This window comes from Protopterus annectens, chromosome 10.part0 (genome assembly GCF_019279795.1).
Source record: "Protopterus annectens isolate FY-2018-M chromosome 10.part0, PAN1.0, whole genome shotgun sequence".
Lineage (NCBI taxonomy): Eukaryota > Metazoa > Chordata > Ceratodontiformes > Protopteridae > Protopterus > Protopterus annectens.
Genome location: NC_056744.1, coordinates 852458540 through 852473428, shown reverse-complemented (window position 1 = coordinate 852473428; position 14889 = coordinate 852458540). Strand labels below are relative to the sequence as shown.

Sequence of the window (14889 nt, the reverse complement as noted above, 5' to 3'; positions counted from 1 at the left end):
CAGACAAAGACCGGGTGTACCTCGACGATGCCACAGACTCCGACCTTGCGGGTGGGGACACCGAGGCCCTAGAAGCTGAGTGTGTCTCCTCCGGCTGTGGGGAGAACCTCGGCGATCAGAGCTGAGGTGAGTCATGGATCCGTAAGGTTTTTTACTTGTGAAAGGAGGTCCGGAGACCTCTTGCACTTTTCCCTCGCCTTCGACTCTCTCTCCTACTCTCGACCCCTTTTCTGCTCCATTTCCACAGGCTTTTGTACAGGAGGTTGAGTCTCAGCCTGGGAGGGAGGAGAAGACAGGGGAAGAGAAGAAGGAGAGGTGGCCACAGCAGCCACTGTGACCAAAGCTGAAGACAAGGCAACAGTCTCTGAAGGGGGAAGAAGGCCTTTCAGGGACAACTTGGCCTTCCTATCTTTAATGGTGCGAGGGTTGAACCCCGCACATATAGTGCAGTCTACACTCAGATGGGCCACGCCCAAGTACATAACACACAGAGTGTGGCCATCCACAGGGGATAATTTATGGCCGCACTCAGTGCATCTTTTGAAAATAGGCTTGCCAGCCATACTGTCAGAAGAAAGAAAAAATTAAAAGAAAATATTATTTTCTTTCTCTCTGAGAATACCCACTCACCACACTCACACATAGAAACACTGAGAGGGGGAGGGGGAGCAAAAAATCCACACAACTATTCTAACTAAGCTAACTACCCTAAAAACTATAAAGTCGACGCACCAAGCGAGGGGAGGAGAAAGGGGAACCTACTCTATCACTATCTAAATATTTTTAAAGAAAAAAGATATTTTTTTAAGTTTTTACCCACTTGAAAACCTGGAGCTCAAGAGATCACAATGCATAAGCTATTTGCGGCAAACGAGATCTGGGGTTGGAAGGTAGTGGAGGTGTGTTATGGGTAAGGGGAGGAGCTTAGAGCTCGGAGCAGATGCTAGTAAAGTTGCCAGCTCGGATCCGATACGAATTCGTATCCCACAGGTTGAAGAACAAATTAAGTAAATTACTTCAGATACAGGAAAGATGTGAAATGGAAGAGAAAATTTAGAAACTAGAAGGACAAAACTTAGCTTAAGCTACTTGCAGTCACTCGAGAGAAGAAATCTGCGTCTGTTTGCTGAGGTGGCAAACGAGATCTGGGGAAGCTACAGAAAGGGTAGAACATTGCAGGTAGAAGGAGGAGCATGAGATTAATATCCAGGTCTGTAAAATGTAGCCGAATCAGATCTGAGGTTTGGATCCAAGACCCAATAGTAAGGAAGAATGAAAAGTACATCAAATTGTCTTTTATGGATATTTCATCAGCAAGTAGTAATAGCGGGTGGATGCCTTTGTAAGAAACTGCTAAACTTCTTCATAATGTAACTATGTGTAATTAGCCAGAGATGCACTTGGTTGCTGCTGTGTGTGCAAAGCCGGAGAGACAATAATCAAATGGCATGGAGGTTTATATGTGTTTGCTGTCATATGTTGATATGTCACTGAAGAAATATGTATCAGTGCTGCTATATGGTACTAGAAAGCATTGATTGTGAATTTTATTTTGATAATCTGGTATGCAGCAGTCTGGGAATGATGAATTTTGCTTTGTACAAACATGATCTTAGCAGCTACCTTTGTAAGTGAAGCATTCTGACACAGTTCTCAGACCTCACCATCAGCAGACAGACATGTTAAGAAGATCAAAAACAATAATTTATCACAAATAAAAAAATTACATCAAAGGATACGGATTTCAGAAACAGGCCTCAGAATGGAGAATTTTCTGTTTTTTGCAGCTATAAAATAAATAAGAATATAATTAAATAAATAAATAACAGTTAAAACTCAGAATATTCCTACACATTGTTTGTAATATTAATTTCTGCTGAAATTAAAATAAATAAATAGATGTGCATTTTAGACTATAAAGAAATTAGGCATCCAGACAAATAAATATTTTCATTCTGGATATCCCAGTTCAAAGAAACCAAAAACATATTTTTGTATGGCTATGTGCTACCACAGAAGCAAATTCAATAAAAAAAAAATAAAATCAGTATGTTTTACATTGTACGTATTGGCTGTGTTTAAAATGACATGGACACTGACAACTCCAGTATTAATCAGATTAATATGAATGTTAATTCTGTACATGTGCTGATCCAAAATGGACCTTTACAGCCAAGCCAGGGTACAAGCAAAATAATACAAATAGGGTACACATGTTATGCATTTACATGAAACAGGAATAACTACATAATACAAAATTATCATAATTTTTTCCATTTCACCTCAATGGTAAAAAAGAAGTTATGTGCTTACCATAACGTTCTATGTGTGTTGTCCACTGTAGTAAGAATCTTTGTGTTCAACATCTTTGTATCCTGTATAGGAAGGGTTAAAATGTGAAACTGCATTGCGTGCAAAGAAATAAGCTAAAATGAGTTGTTTTTCTTGTAAGGAATTTGCTGACCAGAAAGGAATGCACAGATGCTACTTTGGTCCAGGCACAGGCCTATCTTGGGACTGACCTCTGACCAAGGAGGAGTGCATAGATGTTACCTTGATGTAGGCACCAACTTATCTTGTGTCTGACTTTTTTACCATCTAAGGCTCCACTGAGTGAATTTATAGCCTTGACTGAAATTCCTTGTCTAGTAACCAGTTGCTGAGTATGCACGAAAGAGGGTATATAAACCCATGTAAAGTGTGTAGAAATTAGACTGCTAGCAACAGAACTTTTTGTGGCAGATCTCCATGCATGTTAAATAAACTCTTTTTGGCCTACCTTTTTGATTCTTCCAGTATATGTTAAGAGTATTAAAATCTTTTGACATTTCTGGCTTGGGGCCACCTCTTCACGAATTTAATCGCATAAGAGGGACTGAAAACCTGTACAGGAAGGGAGAACGAATCTCGGCTCCCTTGAATGGAAAGACCTCCGACAAAAAGTCGTAAGTAGAGGCCAGTCACTCTTAGATTCGATCCGTGGACGGTGATAACGAGGGCGGAAGATCCGCAGTAAGGTAAGCTTTTTTGTTTTTTGTAAAAGGTTTTTAAGGGACTAATCAAAAAGGAATTTCTTTTGTTTAAATTTTACAAAAGACCGTAGAGATCTCAGGAAAAGGAAACAGTTTTTCTTTTAAATAAGAAAATGGGAAACAGTTTTTCTTTTAAATAAGAAAAATGGGAATAGGAAGCAGTTGTTGTGTTAGTAAGGGCTGCTTAAATAAAAGGACTGAGGATGAGGAATATATGTTTAAATTACATCCAAAAACTTAAAATATATGAAAAATGGAAAAAGACTATGGGTTTAGTGGTACCTTGAATAAATCAGAATGTCAAAATCTAGTGAGAGACCCAAGAGGGACACAGGAGGTAAGGTTAAGAAACAAAAAGGTAGGATTTCCTCAAGCACAGAAATGGTTAGAAGAAGCTAATAAGAGACATAGGGAACAATTTTCAAATAAGGGAAGTAGTGGCTCGAGTGCAAAGGTGCATTTTTGTCCACAAAGAAGATGACGAAACATCTATTGTCTGTCGTGAAACCAACGGCCCTACCCTTGTATTCTGATGTCACTAAAGACAGGGTTAGTCCACCCCAGTATCAAAAAGAAAGAAGCAGAAAATCAAGAAAAGGTGTCCTTCATAGTCTTACAGGAGGCAGAGAAGCAGGGAAAAATACCCTCCATAGTTTTACAAAAACAAGCAGAGGAGACTCTGGAGCAACCATAGTATAGACAAATCAGAGTAAAACAAAAGAAGCTAAGGTACATACCCTGTCCACACACTCGTATCCCTTTACATGCAGATAAATATCTTGAGAAAAAGAAAACAGGCTCAAACCTTTATGGTGAGCGGATAAAACACTTATGTTAATGTAAGCTCCGTCCAACAGAGGTAGAGGAAGGGACAGGGTAGAGGCAGAGGGAGAAGGAATGTAGGACATTTTGAAGATTACGAAGGCAGACAAAAGAGGGGGAATGTTTTAAATGCAGTAAGAAGGCATTTCGCAAGAGATTGCCTGAATCCCGGGAAATCCACTGCTGCTCCAAATCATAGTTCAGCATGACTATATAATGGCAGCACGGACGAACCGGACCCAGATGCTGAGGTCGACTGGCAAGAGTCAGTAATACAAAATGAGAATGATTTTGAGAATGTGAATAAAGAAGGTAAAAGGGAATGTGCAGGATGGGAGAATGAAGTGACTGATTTTTCAGGCGACGGGCTAATATCAGGTTATTAATTTAACAGCTGGCTGTAACTATGCAGCTAGAGGCACAACCGATTATCACACTTCAAGTGGAAGGGAAGGATGTAGAATTTTGTGTGATTCAGGGGCCTCCAGGACCCTGCTAAAACCTCTGCAGTGCCATCTGATGTAACTTCTGATGACTATGTATTAGTCAAGGCAGCCAATGATTTATAAAGAACCACTATCTAAACCCTTATGGTTCACGGACCCTGAAACTAACCAAACTATCAGGTTTCGAGTCATTGTCTCTAAAATTTGCCCTGTAAACTTATTAGGAAGAGATTTAATGCACGTGTTTGGCATAGCAGCTGTGCCGACTGCATCAGGGATTCTAGGTAGAAATTCAAGATGTTATGTTGCAGGTGGGGCAGGGTGATTTACACTACTGGTACAGTAATGATCTTGTCGAAACTGGACCACAAAATGTAGTAAATGAGCTAACTAATTTGGCCTTAAGTAAATATGGCACACAACCGCCAGTGGTAGCTAAACAACTACACTGTACAATGTACTACAGAAAGTATGTAGGACCAGGCGACAAATATGAAGAGCAATTCTTTAAACACAAGGTCACAAAAATCTTGTTACAAAACCTATATTGGGATAAAGCAGGAAATTCTGCAGTTACATGCAGTCTTACAAAAGATATGCAGTTACTTTTGCAATAATTCTATTGCACATGTCTCTGTAACAAGGGAAGAACAAATGGCATGGTATCTGGTGGGAGGAAAGTTACTGAATGGGCTAAAATGATGCCAGAACAGTTGGCATGTAAAGACAGGTACAAAGACTAAATTGGGTCACCCAGGCTAGACCAACAGTGCACCTCCGAAGACAGGCTAACGCCACCCGGGAGGGCCATTCTGACTATATCTCCTAACCCCGCAGGAAGAATTAAAGTTACAATCAGTGCCAGACTCCTTATGGTCCCTTGGGCAACATGACATTGGGCTAATAAGAACAGCAGGACAGGTTAAAATAACTCCAAAATCCGACTTTAGACCTCACAAGCGTCAGTATCCGCTAAGTAAAAGGCAGAAGAAGGCATTCTACCAGTGATCACGGCTCTATTACAAGCTGGGGTTTTAATTCCATGCACAGATTCGTAACACACCCTTGTTCCCAGTAAGGAAACCGGATGGGACCTGGAGAATGGTACAGGATCTGCAGGCTGTGAATGCTGCTGTGGTACCAAGGGCTATGGTCCCAGATCCATCTGTTTTGTTAAATGATATCCTTCCCACAGATAAGTATTTTTCTGTCATTGATATCAGTAACGCATTTTTCCATCCCTCTACAGGAAACTAGTAGGTTTTGGTTCGCTTTTACGTTCATGAGCAAGCGGTACACCTACACAAGGCTGCCAAGAAATGTCAACAAACCTGGCACAGTTTCAACCGAGCATGGCTGTCATCTACGACATCTTACTGGCTGCACCCACGGAGGCTGTCTGTGAGTCGAAACTATTCGGTTATTGCATTTCTTGGCGAAAGAGGGACATAAGGTAAACAAATCTAAATTACAATTTTGTAAAGCTGAAGTATGATATCTAGGCTATACCATTTCAAATGCTGGTAGACAACTGGATAGCTGTAGAAAAGAAGCTATTTTACAGGCACCAATGCCCAGTACAAAAAGAAATGATGTCATTTTAGGAATAACTAACTTTAGTTGGATTCCCAATTATGCAGAGGAAGTGAGTCCACTTTCAGAACTTATTTACATGACGCTGAAATGGACAGATAAGGCAATACAGGCATTTACTAGGGTAAAGCAACTGATAGCAGGATCTGCAACACTTAGCTTCCCTGACTATACAAAACCTTTGTTCAGACAGTAGATTGTAAGCAGGGTTTTATGACATCGGTTCTTTTACAAATTTATGGGGATAAGTTGAGGCCATTAGCTTTTATTCCAGTAAACTGGACACAGTGGCACGATCGTTGCCACACTGTGTAGCTGCACTGGCGTGCAGGCGTCTGCAACCCTAGTTTTGTTTCATGACCTGTAATACTTCTACAGGATAAAGTTACCTTTCTCTCTCTAGCAGACACTTGTCCTGCATGACAACATTACTATCACAACCACACATGACCATTGAGCGATGCACCACTCTTAATCCAGCCACGCTGTTACCTACAGCTGATGATGTTTAGACTTAATACACTCTAATGTCTTGCCAAGACCAGACCTTAAGGATCAGCCTTTGGCAAATTCAGATTGGACCCTGTTCGTAGATGGGTCAGCACGTAAGAATGAAGCAGGTATTACACAAGTGGGTTATGCAGTCACAACTGAGACTAAGGTACTAGAGGCAAAACCTCTCCCCAGGAATCTGTCCGCTGAATTGATTGCTTTGACCAGAGCATGTACCATTTCCAAGGATAAGGCAGTTACTATCTACACAGATAGTCAGTATGCTTTTTCCACGGTCCATGTCTTTGCACAGCAATGGAAAAATAGGGGAATGGTTACTGCCTCAGGAAAGGAAATAACCTTTAATCCTTAGCCTCTTACAAGCTGTCCAACTGCCACGGGATTGGCCATCTGTAACACAAATGCCAAGGATCCAGTATCACTTGGAAATGCACTAGCTGACAAAACTGCAGTGTAGCCTTAACCTCTACTTTTGCACTCGAGACCACACAGAAGGAACTTCATCCTACAGATAAATTTGATCTACAAACTTTGCAAGTAATGCAGGAACTTAGTACAGTTCAGGAAAAACAGCGATGGGTTAAATATGGGGCTATTCAGAAGCAAGGAGTTTTGTAGGTCCAAATGATAAGTATGTTTTGCCAACAAACCTTTTAGGTATGCCTCATTAGTGACGCATGGCCCATCTCATCTGGGCCCTGCTGCTATGGTTCAAATGACCCAGCAAATTTTCTGGACCAAGGGCTTTATAGCATATGCTAAACGGTTTTGTTTATCGATACCATGGTGGTGTAATGAATCACCCCGCAGCTTTCCCGCTGCCTCCGTATCCATTTCACACAATCTGTATGGATTTTATTGAACTAACCCCTGTTCAACAAAAGCGATTTGTATTAGTCATTATTGATGCTTTTACAAAATGGGTTGAAGCTTTTCCAGTAACTCATCCAGATGCCCTGTCGGTAGCCAAGGCCCTTACGAATAATATTATCCCTCATTTTGGGCTACCCACACGCATCTATTCTGATAACGGCACACATTTTGTAAACCAAGTTATTCAAAAGCTGGCTGCCGTTTTCAGATTGACTTAAAACATCACTGTGCCTACCACCCACAGTCAGCAGGGTTGGTTGAACGCCATAATGGCATTCTCAAAGGCAAGTTACGTAAACTCATGGCCGAGACACATCAGTCTTGGATAAACTGCTTACCTCTGGCACTCCTGTCCATACTCCCACTTCAAAAGGGGTCACACCATTTGAACTACTATATGGGAGTACGCCCCGCAGTGGCAAGGTCTTTTGAAGAGATAGCAGATTACATGAGGAAAATGCTGACAAAACTAACACTTCTCTAACAAATGATTATTTTTCAGATCAGAAGAACAACAGGATCCTGGAAGTGAAGCCGGGCGAGTGGGTGTGGATTAAAATTGTGGGAAGGCCCATACCAGGTTTTGATTCGACACCCACAGCAGTTCGAATAAAGGAGCGAACATCTTGGATCCACCTGACACATTGCAAGATTGTCAGGAAATTTGAGTTGAAAAGAATTTGAGTTCCCCTGAGGAACATTGATTAGTAGTAATCCTGTTTTGTATGAACTTTTCTGACTGTTGTAGCAATGCAGGAAAATACCGGAAGGGAGCAGTCCTTCCCACAAAGGCATTGTAAAATAATTTTGTTATTAGTGATTGTAAGTGTTATTTTTCTGTTTTGGCCATTTTTATTTTCACAACGAGCCAAACAAAGAGAGATGAAAATACAGCTTGGCATCCACCTTTTAACACGTATCAGGCTATTAAATATGCATATGCTTTGTCTTTTAATGTTTCAAATTGTTGGATATGCACAGCTATCCCGACTGTACATGGTGGTCTGATGTTAGGTACAGTCCCTTGGGGGCAAATGATACATGGACCAATTTACTATTTGAAACGGAGATAGCTGTAAAGGACAAAATAGCATTACCCCTCATGGGTCGTCAGAATGGAACTGTATGTTTCCAGAGATCTGGAAAAATTAAGGTTGGATGGAGTCAATGTAATATAACCATAATTCATAACTGTACATTAGATGGGCACTGTGCAACAAGTTTCAAGCCTATAAGAGTGCTTATTAATAGTACAGGGCTTATTAATGTCACTAGTTTTGTTGAAAAAATGTTATCTGTGTATGATCTTTTGTTTAAAGGGATACAAGACAAAGGAAATCATTCTATTCCAGTAAATATCACTCTTAAAGTGAATGACTGTTATTTTGTCTGTGGTAAAAGCATACAAATGGTTACCAAGGAATTGGTCAGGCAGTTGTTTTTGGGTTATTTGGCACCAGCTATAAGACATTCCTTTACTCTTCCCCAAGGTAAAATACGAAATGCGTGCTGTGAATAAACCTGTTAATCTAACATTGATGCATCCTGGATCTATCATCACGATTTGGCCCACAGTAGCAGCAAGGGACTGTCACACATGGACTTGGGCGATGATGTCATTTCTTGGGCTGGTATTCTTCCAGCCTATGGGACAGTAAAATCTATTTGGGAGCTCAGAAAATTGTCAAAACTGTTAGAAACTCTGAGCAATGCAACTTTTTCTGCGCTGGAGTTGGTGACGGATGAGTTAACTGCAATAAGGACTGTAGTGTTGCAGAATCGTATGGCGCTCGAACTCACCCTAGCGGAGGAGAGGTACTTGCAAGTGTTGTCCGTTCATTACAGACAACTGATATGACATTAACAGTCATCTGGAGATCCTACAGCAAGTTTCTGAACTTACAAAACCAGGACAGAATCCATTGACTGACTTTTTCCAAAATTGGTTTGGGAATTGAGGAACATGAATGTCTTAATTGCTGTATGTATTGGTGCCATTATATTCCTACTGTTGGGTTGTTGCTGCATTCCTTGCATCCGAATGATAATATCAAGTGTATTGTCTGCCAATGCAACTAAAGCTTATTATTCTGAATATACAGGAAATGAACTGTGTTAAAACCTGTATGAATAAAATGTATTACTGGGGATACAAAGTGTTGTGAGGGGAAATGTAGTAAGAATCTTTGTGTTCAACATCTTTGTATCCTGTATAGGAAGGGTTAAAATGTGAAACTGCATTGCGTGCAAAGAAATAAGCTAAAATGAGTTGTTTTTCTTGTAAGGAATTTGCTGACCAGAAAGGAATGCACAGATGCTACTTTGGTCCAGGCACAGGCCTATCTTGGGACTGACCTCTGACCAAGGAGGAGTGCATAGATGTTACCTTGATGTAGGCACCAACTTATCTTGTGTCTGACTTTTTTACCATCTAAGGCTCCACTGAGTGAATTTATAGCCTTGACTGAAATTCCTTGTCTAGTAACCAGTTGCTGAGTATGCACGAAAGAGGGTATATAAACCCATGTAAAGTGTGTAGAAATTAGACTGCTAGCAACAGAACTTTTTGTGGCAGATCTCCATGCATGTTAAATAAACTCTTTTTTGGCCTACCTTTTTTGCTGCGTGATTCTTCCAGTATATGTTAAGAGTATTAAAAATCTTTTGACATCCACCTTTGCCTTTATTCTCACTTGTGGGTCAGATCCGATCCATCAGATCCCTCTCTGCCTTTTTCAAAAGCTCGAGGCCTTCACCATAGCTCGTCGACATTCTGCCTTACCCATAATGCAGTTCCCTAAACCCTCAGATCTTGTTTGCCCATAAGAGAAAAACATCATTGGAATTAAGGTTAAAGGTAAAAATATTTATAGTGTAAGAAAAAAAAAGTGGTTTCTGAGGTTGTATAGTCTAAAGGATATCCAATTACTACTACCAGGTCTCCCAGGAACGTAGGCAGGGGGTAGGTGGGTGGGTTGTGAGAATAAAGGTGAAGATGGGCAACACACATGGAATGTTATGTTAAGTACATAACTACTTTATCTGATGTTACCAATCTCACTTTTATTCTCACTTGTGGGACCGCATCCCAAGCTACCGGATTCTTGGGTGGTTCATGGGAAAATATTCCTCAGGACCATAGAATCAAAGGATGCTCCACTCCTGGAGGGCAAATCTACCTTCTAATGAGTAATAAAGGTATGATGGCTTGCCCATGTGGCTGCAGCACAGATACTTTCCAAAGATAGCCTTGCTTGGAAAGCTGAAAAAGTAGCCATCCCCCTGGTGGAATGAGCTTTGACATGTGCTGGGAGTGTTTTGTTCTTGGAATTGTAAATAAAGGAAATGCATTCAGAGAGCCATTTGGATAAGGTAACCGTAGATACTGGTAAGCCTTTCTTACTGTTAGAACAGTAAACAAATAGCTGATTTGATCTTCTGATTTCTGCAGTTTTATGTAGGTAAAAACATGACTGTCTATGAACGTCCAGTAGATGTAACGAATATTCTCCTTTATTCTGAAAATTTGGGAAGAATACTGGTGATAGTATAGATTGATTGAGGTTACTTTCAGATACAACCTTGGGCAAAATGGAGGGGTTGGTGGGTAAAGAAACTCTGTCCTTATGAAAATTAAGTACGGTAGTTTGACAGATAAAGCTTGTAATTCTGAAACTCTACTTGCTGAGGTGATAGCCACTAAAAACAGCGTCTTCCAAGAAAGAAATTTTAAGTCACAGCTAGCAGAAGATTCACAGGGAGGATAGATAATATGTGATAACACAAAATTTAGATCCCAAGGTGGAGACGGGTCTTTGTACAGAGGCCTTAGAACTGTACTGCCTTTCAAGAAAGCTTTACAAAGCCTGTTTGACATGATTCTATAACCATTTCCTCCTATATAAAAGTTTGAAATTGCTGCCAACTGAACTCTAATTAGTAGCTGCAGCAGCACCTTCATTAAAAAGTTTAGCCAAGAAGTCTAATATAAAATGTAGGGGAGCAGTAAAGGGATCAAGCTTATTAGAATTAGCCCATAAAATACACACCTTCTATTTTCCCTTGTACAGTTTTTATGTGGATGACATATGTGAAGAAATTAAAATGCATCTTACAGGAGAGGAAAGGGAAGGAAGCCTGGCTATCAGGGGCATCAGAGTAGCCAAGCTGTCAGTTTGAGGTTGTTTAGATTGGGATGAACCATTCCTGATGGGTGAGTCAGAAGATCTGGAATGGGGTCCAGAATCCATGGTTTGTCCCGAATATGAGGCCGAAGGAAGGGGAATCAGAATTGTTTTGGCCAATAGGGACAATTAGGATCATTGTCGTCTTCAACAAACTTGCTTTCTGTAGTAGTTTGGGAACTAGAGGAATTGGTGGATAGGCAGAGGATCATAGAATCATAAGAGGTTACTAGGCTAATGGCCCTGGGGCCCTTACAAGCCTAGCCAAGAGTTTATCCCTCCAAAAAAACCTCAGTCAGCATCTGTCGCCCCTGTTAATGAGGGACATTTGTGGAATAAAGAAGTCCTGGGTGCCAATTGTGAACAAGTGCATCCCTTGGGGACTTCCCCATAGGGGGGATCAGGGCAAAGTAGTTGCTACATTTAGCAAAGATGGGTGAAGCAAAAAGATTGGAGCAAGGCTGGCCCCATTTTCGGAGAATCTCTTCTGCAATTTTTTGATTGAGGGACCACTTGTGTAGCAATAGCATAGCTTTGCTCAGTTTGTCTGCTATTACATTGGATCCCCCTGGGATGTGTGTTGCTATCAGAAAGCGATTGGAAGATGTATTTAGCCCATTGCTAAACCCTTACGGCGTCCCGACAAAGGGGGTAAGATTTGGTTCCCCTTGCTTGTTTATGTACCAGACTACAGACATGTTGCTCAATTGGATTGCTATCATTCCCAGTGGTAGGGAGTCTTGAAATGCTTGCAACACTAAAAGCAAGCCCGCATCTCCAGGACGTTTATGTGCAAATGGGCGTCATGTTGATGCCAGATGCCTTGAACTGCCTTCTCCAATTAATGCTCCCCCACCCTATCTTGGAAGTGTCTATGGTCACCATGGCTTGGGGTTGGGAAGGAATAAAGTGACGGCCTTGAGATACCAGAGGCACATGAATCCACCATTAAAGATCCTTTTTGCATGAATTTGTTATCATGATTTTGTGTGTCATTGGTAGTACTAGAATTGACAAATCTGCCGGAAGTAACCACTGAAGTATTCTCATGTGAAGATGAGCTAAGGGAAAAAGGACAAGTGAGGCGGTCATTTTGCCCAGTACTTGAAGAACTAGTTTAGCACAAGCTTATTTCTTTCTGATCAGCATTCTTACGTAACACTGAAGATTATCTACTCTGTCTTGTGAAAGTTTTCCTATCATCCTTCTTGTGTCTATTTCTGCTCCTATGAAGGCCAAGTTCTGACATGGTTCTAGAGCAGATTTTTTGCTGTTTATTGTAATCCCTAAAGAGGAACAGAATTGTAGTATGGAGTCCTTGACCTGTAGCACAAGATGCCTGGTCGAGGCGGTTATGAGCCAGTCATCTAGATATGGAAACACCCAGAATCCTTGATGTCTCAGGTGAGCCTCAACTACTGCCATGCATTTGGTGAACACTTTGGGGGCTGTAGTGAGACCAAAGGGCAGAGATCAAAACTGGAAGTGACTGGCTCCTAACCAGAAGCGCAAGTACCTTCTGGACCGCCTTTCCATCCGTATATGTTAGTACACATCCTGAAAGTCTATAGAGCACATCCAATTGTCTTTTTCCAAAAAAAGGAAGCATTGACTGCATTGTCACCATCCGGAATGTGCTCTTTTTTACCAAGTTGCTTAGATTGCTGAGATCCAGAATGGATCTCCAGTCCCCTGTTTTCTTTGGAACTAAAAAGAATTGAGTAAATTCTGAATCCTCTCTGGTTTGTGGGGACTTCTTGAATGACTCTTTTTCTTAGCAACTTTTAAATTTCTAAGGCTGCTTGTTCCTTCTGACTAGGTGGAATGTCTGGAACTGTTCTGATTTTGGGAATGGAGAAGGAAAAGGGAATGACATAACCCCTGGATATTATATTCTGCACCCATCTGTCGTTTGTTATTTTTAGCCAGGTGTGAAGGTGCAGAGACAATCATCCCCGATTGCCTCCAGAGGTGGATAATCGGGCACCCCCTCAGGAGTGCTGCAAGGGCCTACTAAAGAATGATTCTCTGAAGCCCTGATTATGTGGGCCTCCCTTGCTGCAAGGGCAGAGTCTTCCATTATTGTTCCCCCGTCTGCCTCTAGGAGAACTTTCAACCTGTGTGTCTTGGAAAAGTCTTTGTGATTTTTTGAACCACATCTTTCCACTATCCCTTTGACCTTTGGGAGAGGGTCTGGTGGATGCAGAAAAATGTACTCCAATGGCAGATAAGGTCTTGCCTTCCTGTTCACACCTGGTGAGCATCTCTTTAACTTTGGGCCCAAAGAGACAGGAGCCATCAAAAGGGGCATTAATGAAGAAAGACTTGAAGGGCTCTGTGAAATTGCAAAGGCACATCCAGGCCTGCCTCTGAAGTGAGATGCTTGAACCCGCTGCCCCTACTAATTCCATCTGCTACATATGAGATGAGTCTCATGGAAGAGTTTACAACCGAATTTGGCTAACTTGTCTGCAACTGCATTAGCTACAGCTCCTTGGAGGCAGTCTGACAACTCCTTTATCAGATCCCTCTATAGTCTAGTAAAATGAGTTAAGTAATTCAGTGTCAATAAGATGAAGGTTGCTGACGAAAAGAAGTGTTTCCTGTATCTATCCATGCTTCTAGAATCTTTATTCAGGGGATAGATTGTGGAACTGGTTTCAGATAGTTCCTTTTTAGTGGCCGCCACCACAACCATGGCATCAAGTGCTATACCTTTTGTAAGGAAAGTCTTATCCAAAAGGGGTAGCAATATATTTATTTTGCCTCCTGGAAGTAGATTCTGAGAGATTAAGTCAATAAGCTCATTGGAAGGATCTGTCACCCAAGAGGTGGAAGGGCGGGACCAGAAAACCTTCAGGCATACCGACCCCTCACCTGAAAGGGTTGTGGACTGCCAGTCACCTCTGTTTTAGCATTTCTAGGATGTCTCCAAAGAAGACATCTTCAGGAAGTGACCAAGGGGACCCTTCTGCATCATCGAGGTCGGCATCAGATGTGACTGACTCCTCCGGGGAGTCCAGTTGCTTCCTGTTGCAAGTCCTCTTCCAACTGACTTCCTCCGTGGGGTAATCTGGGGAAGTTTCAGAACAGGGAGGTGTCCCTTGCTAGACATCCTGAGGTCTGGGGTCTCTGTGGTCCTGTGGAAGGGGTACATGAGTAGGCAAAGTCACTGGCCCAGAAGTGAAAGGAAGATCTTGGAGAGACTGTGTCTGCGACTGGGATGTAGTCATTACCCACCTCATAACCTCAAAGGCACCCTGTCCCTGATCCAAAGAAATCCCTGGATCCAACAAAAAGGTAGTCAGAGCCAAGGGAATCTCTGGCACAGAGGACAGGCATTCTAAGGCAGAGATAGGATCCAAACTCACCAGCACTGAAGCACCAAAAGGCAGGGTTGGATCCAGTGAGATCCAAACCTGTTCT

The 14889-nt window shown here is 41.7% G+C and overlaps 1 protein-coding gene across 1 annotated transcript in view; it reads right to left on the bottom strand.

Moving 5' to 3' along the window:
- Positions 1-14889, bottom strand: part of HFM1 (helicase for meiosis 1) — a 3254758-nt gene that overhangs the window by 3195544 nt on the left and 44325 nt on the right. The window contains exon 2 of the mRNA XM_044086815.1: positions 1740-1787. Coding sequence (XP_043942750.1) covers positions 1740-1787 — 48 coding nt within the window. The remainder of the gene's footprint in view (positions 1-1739; positions 1788-14889) is intronic.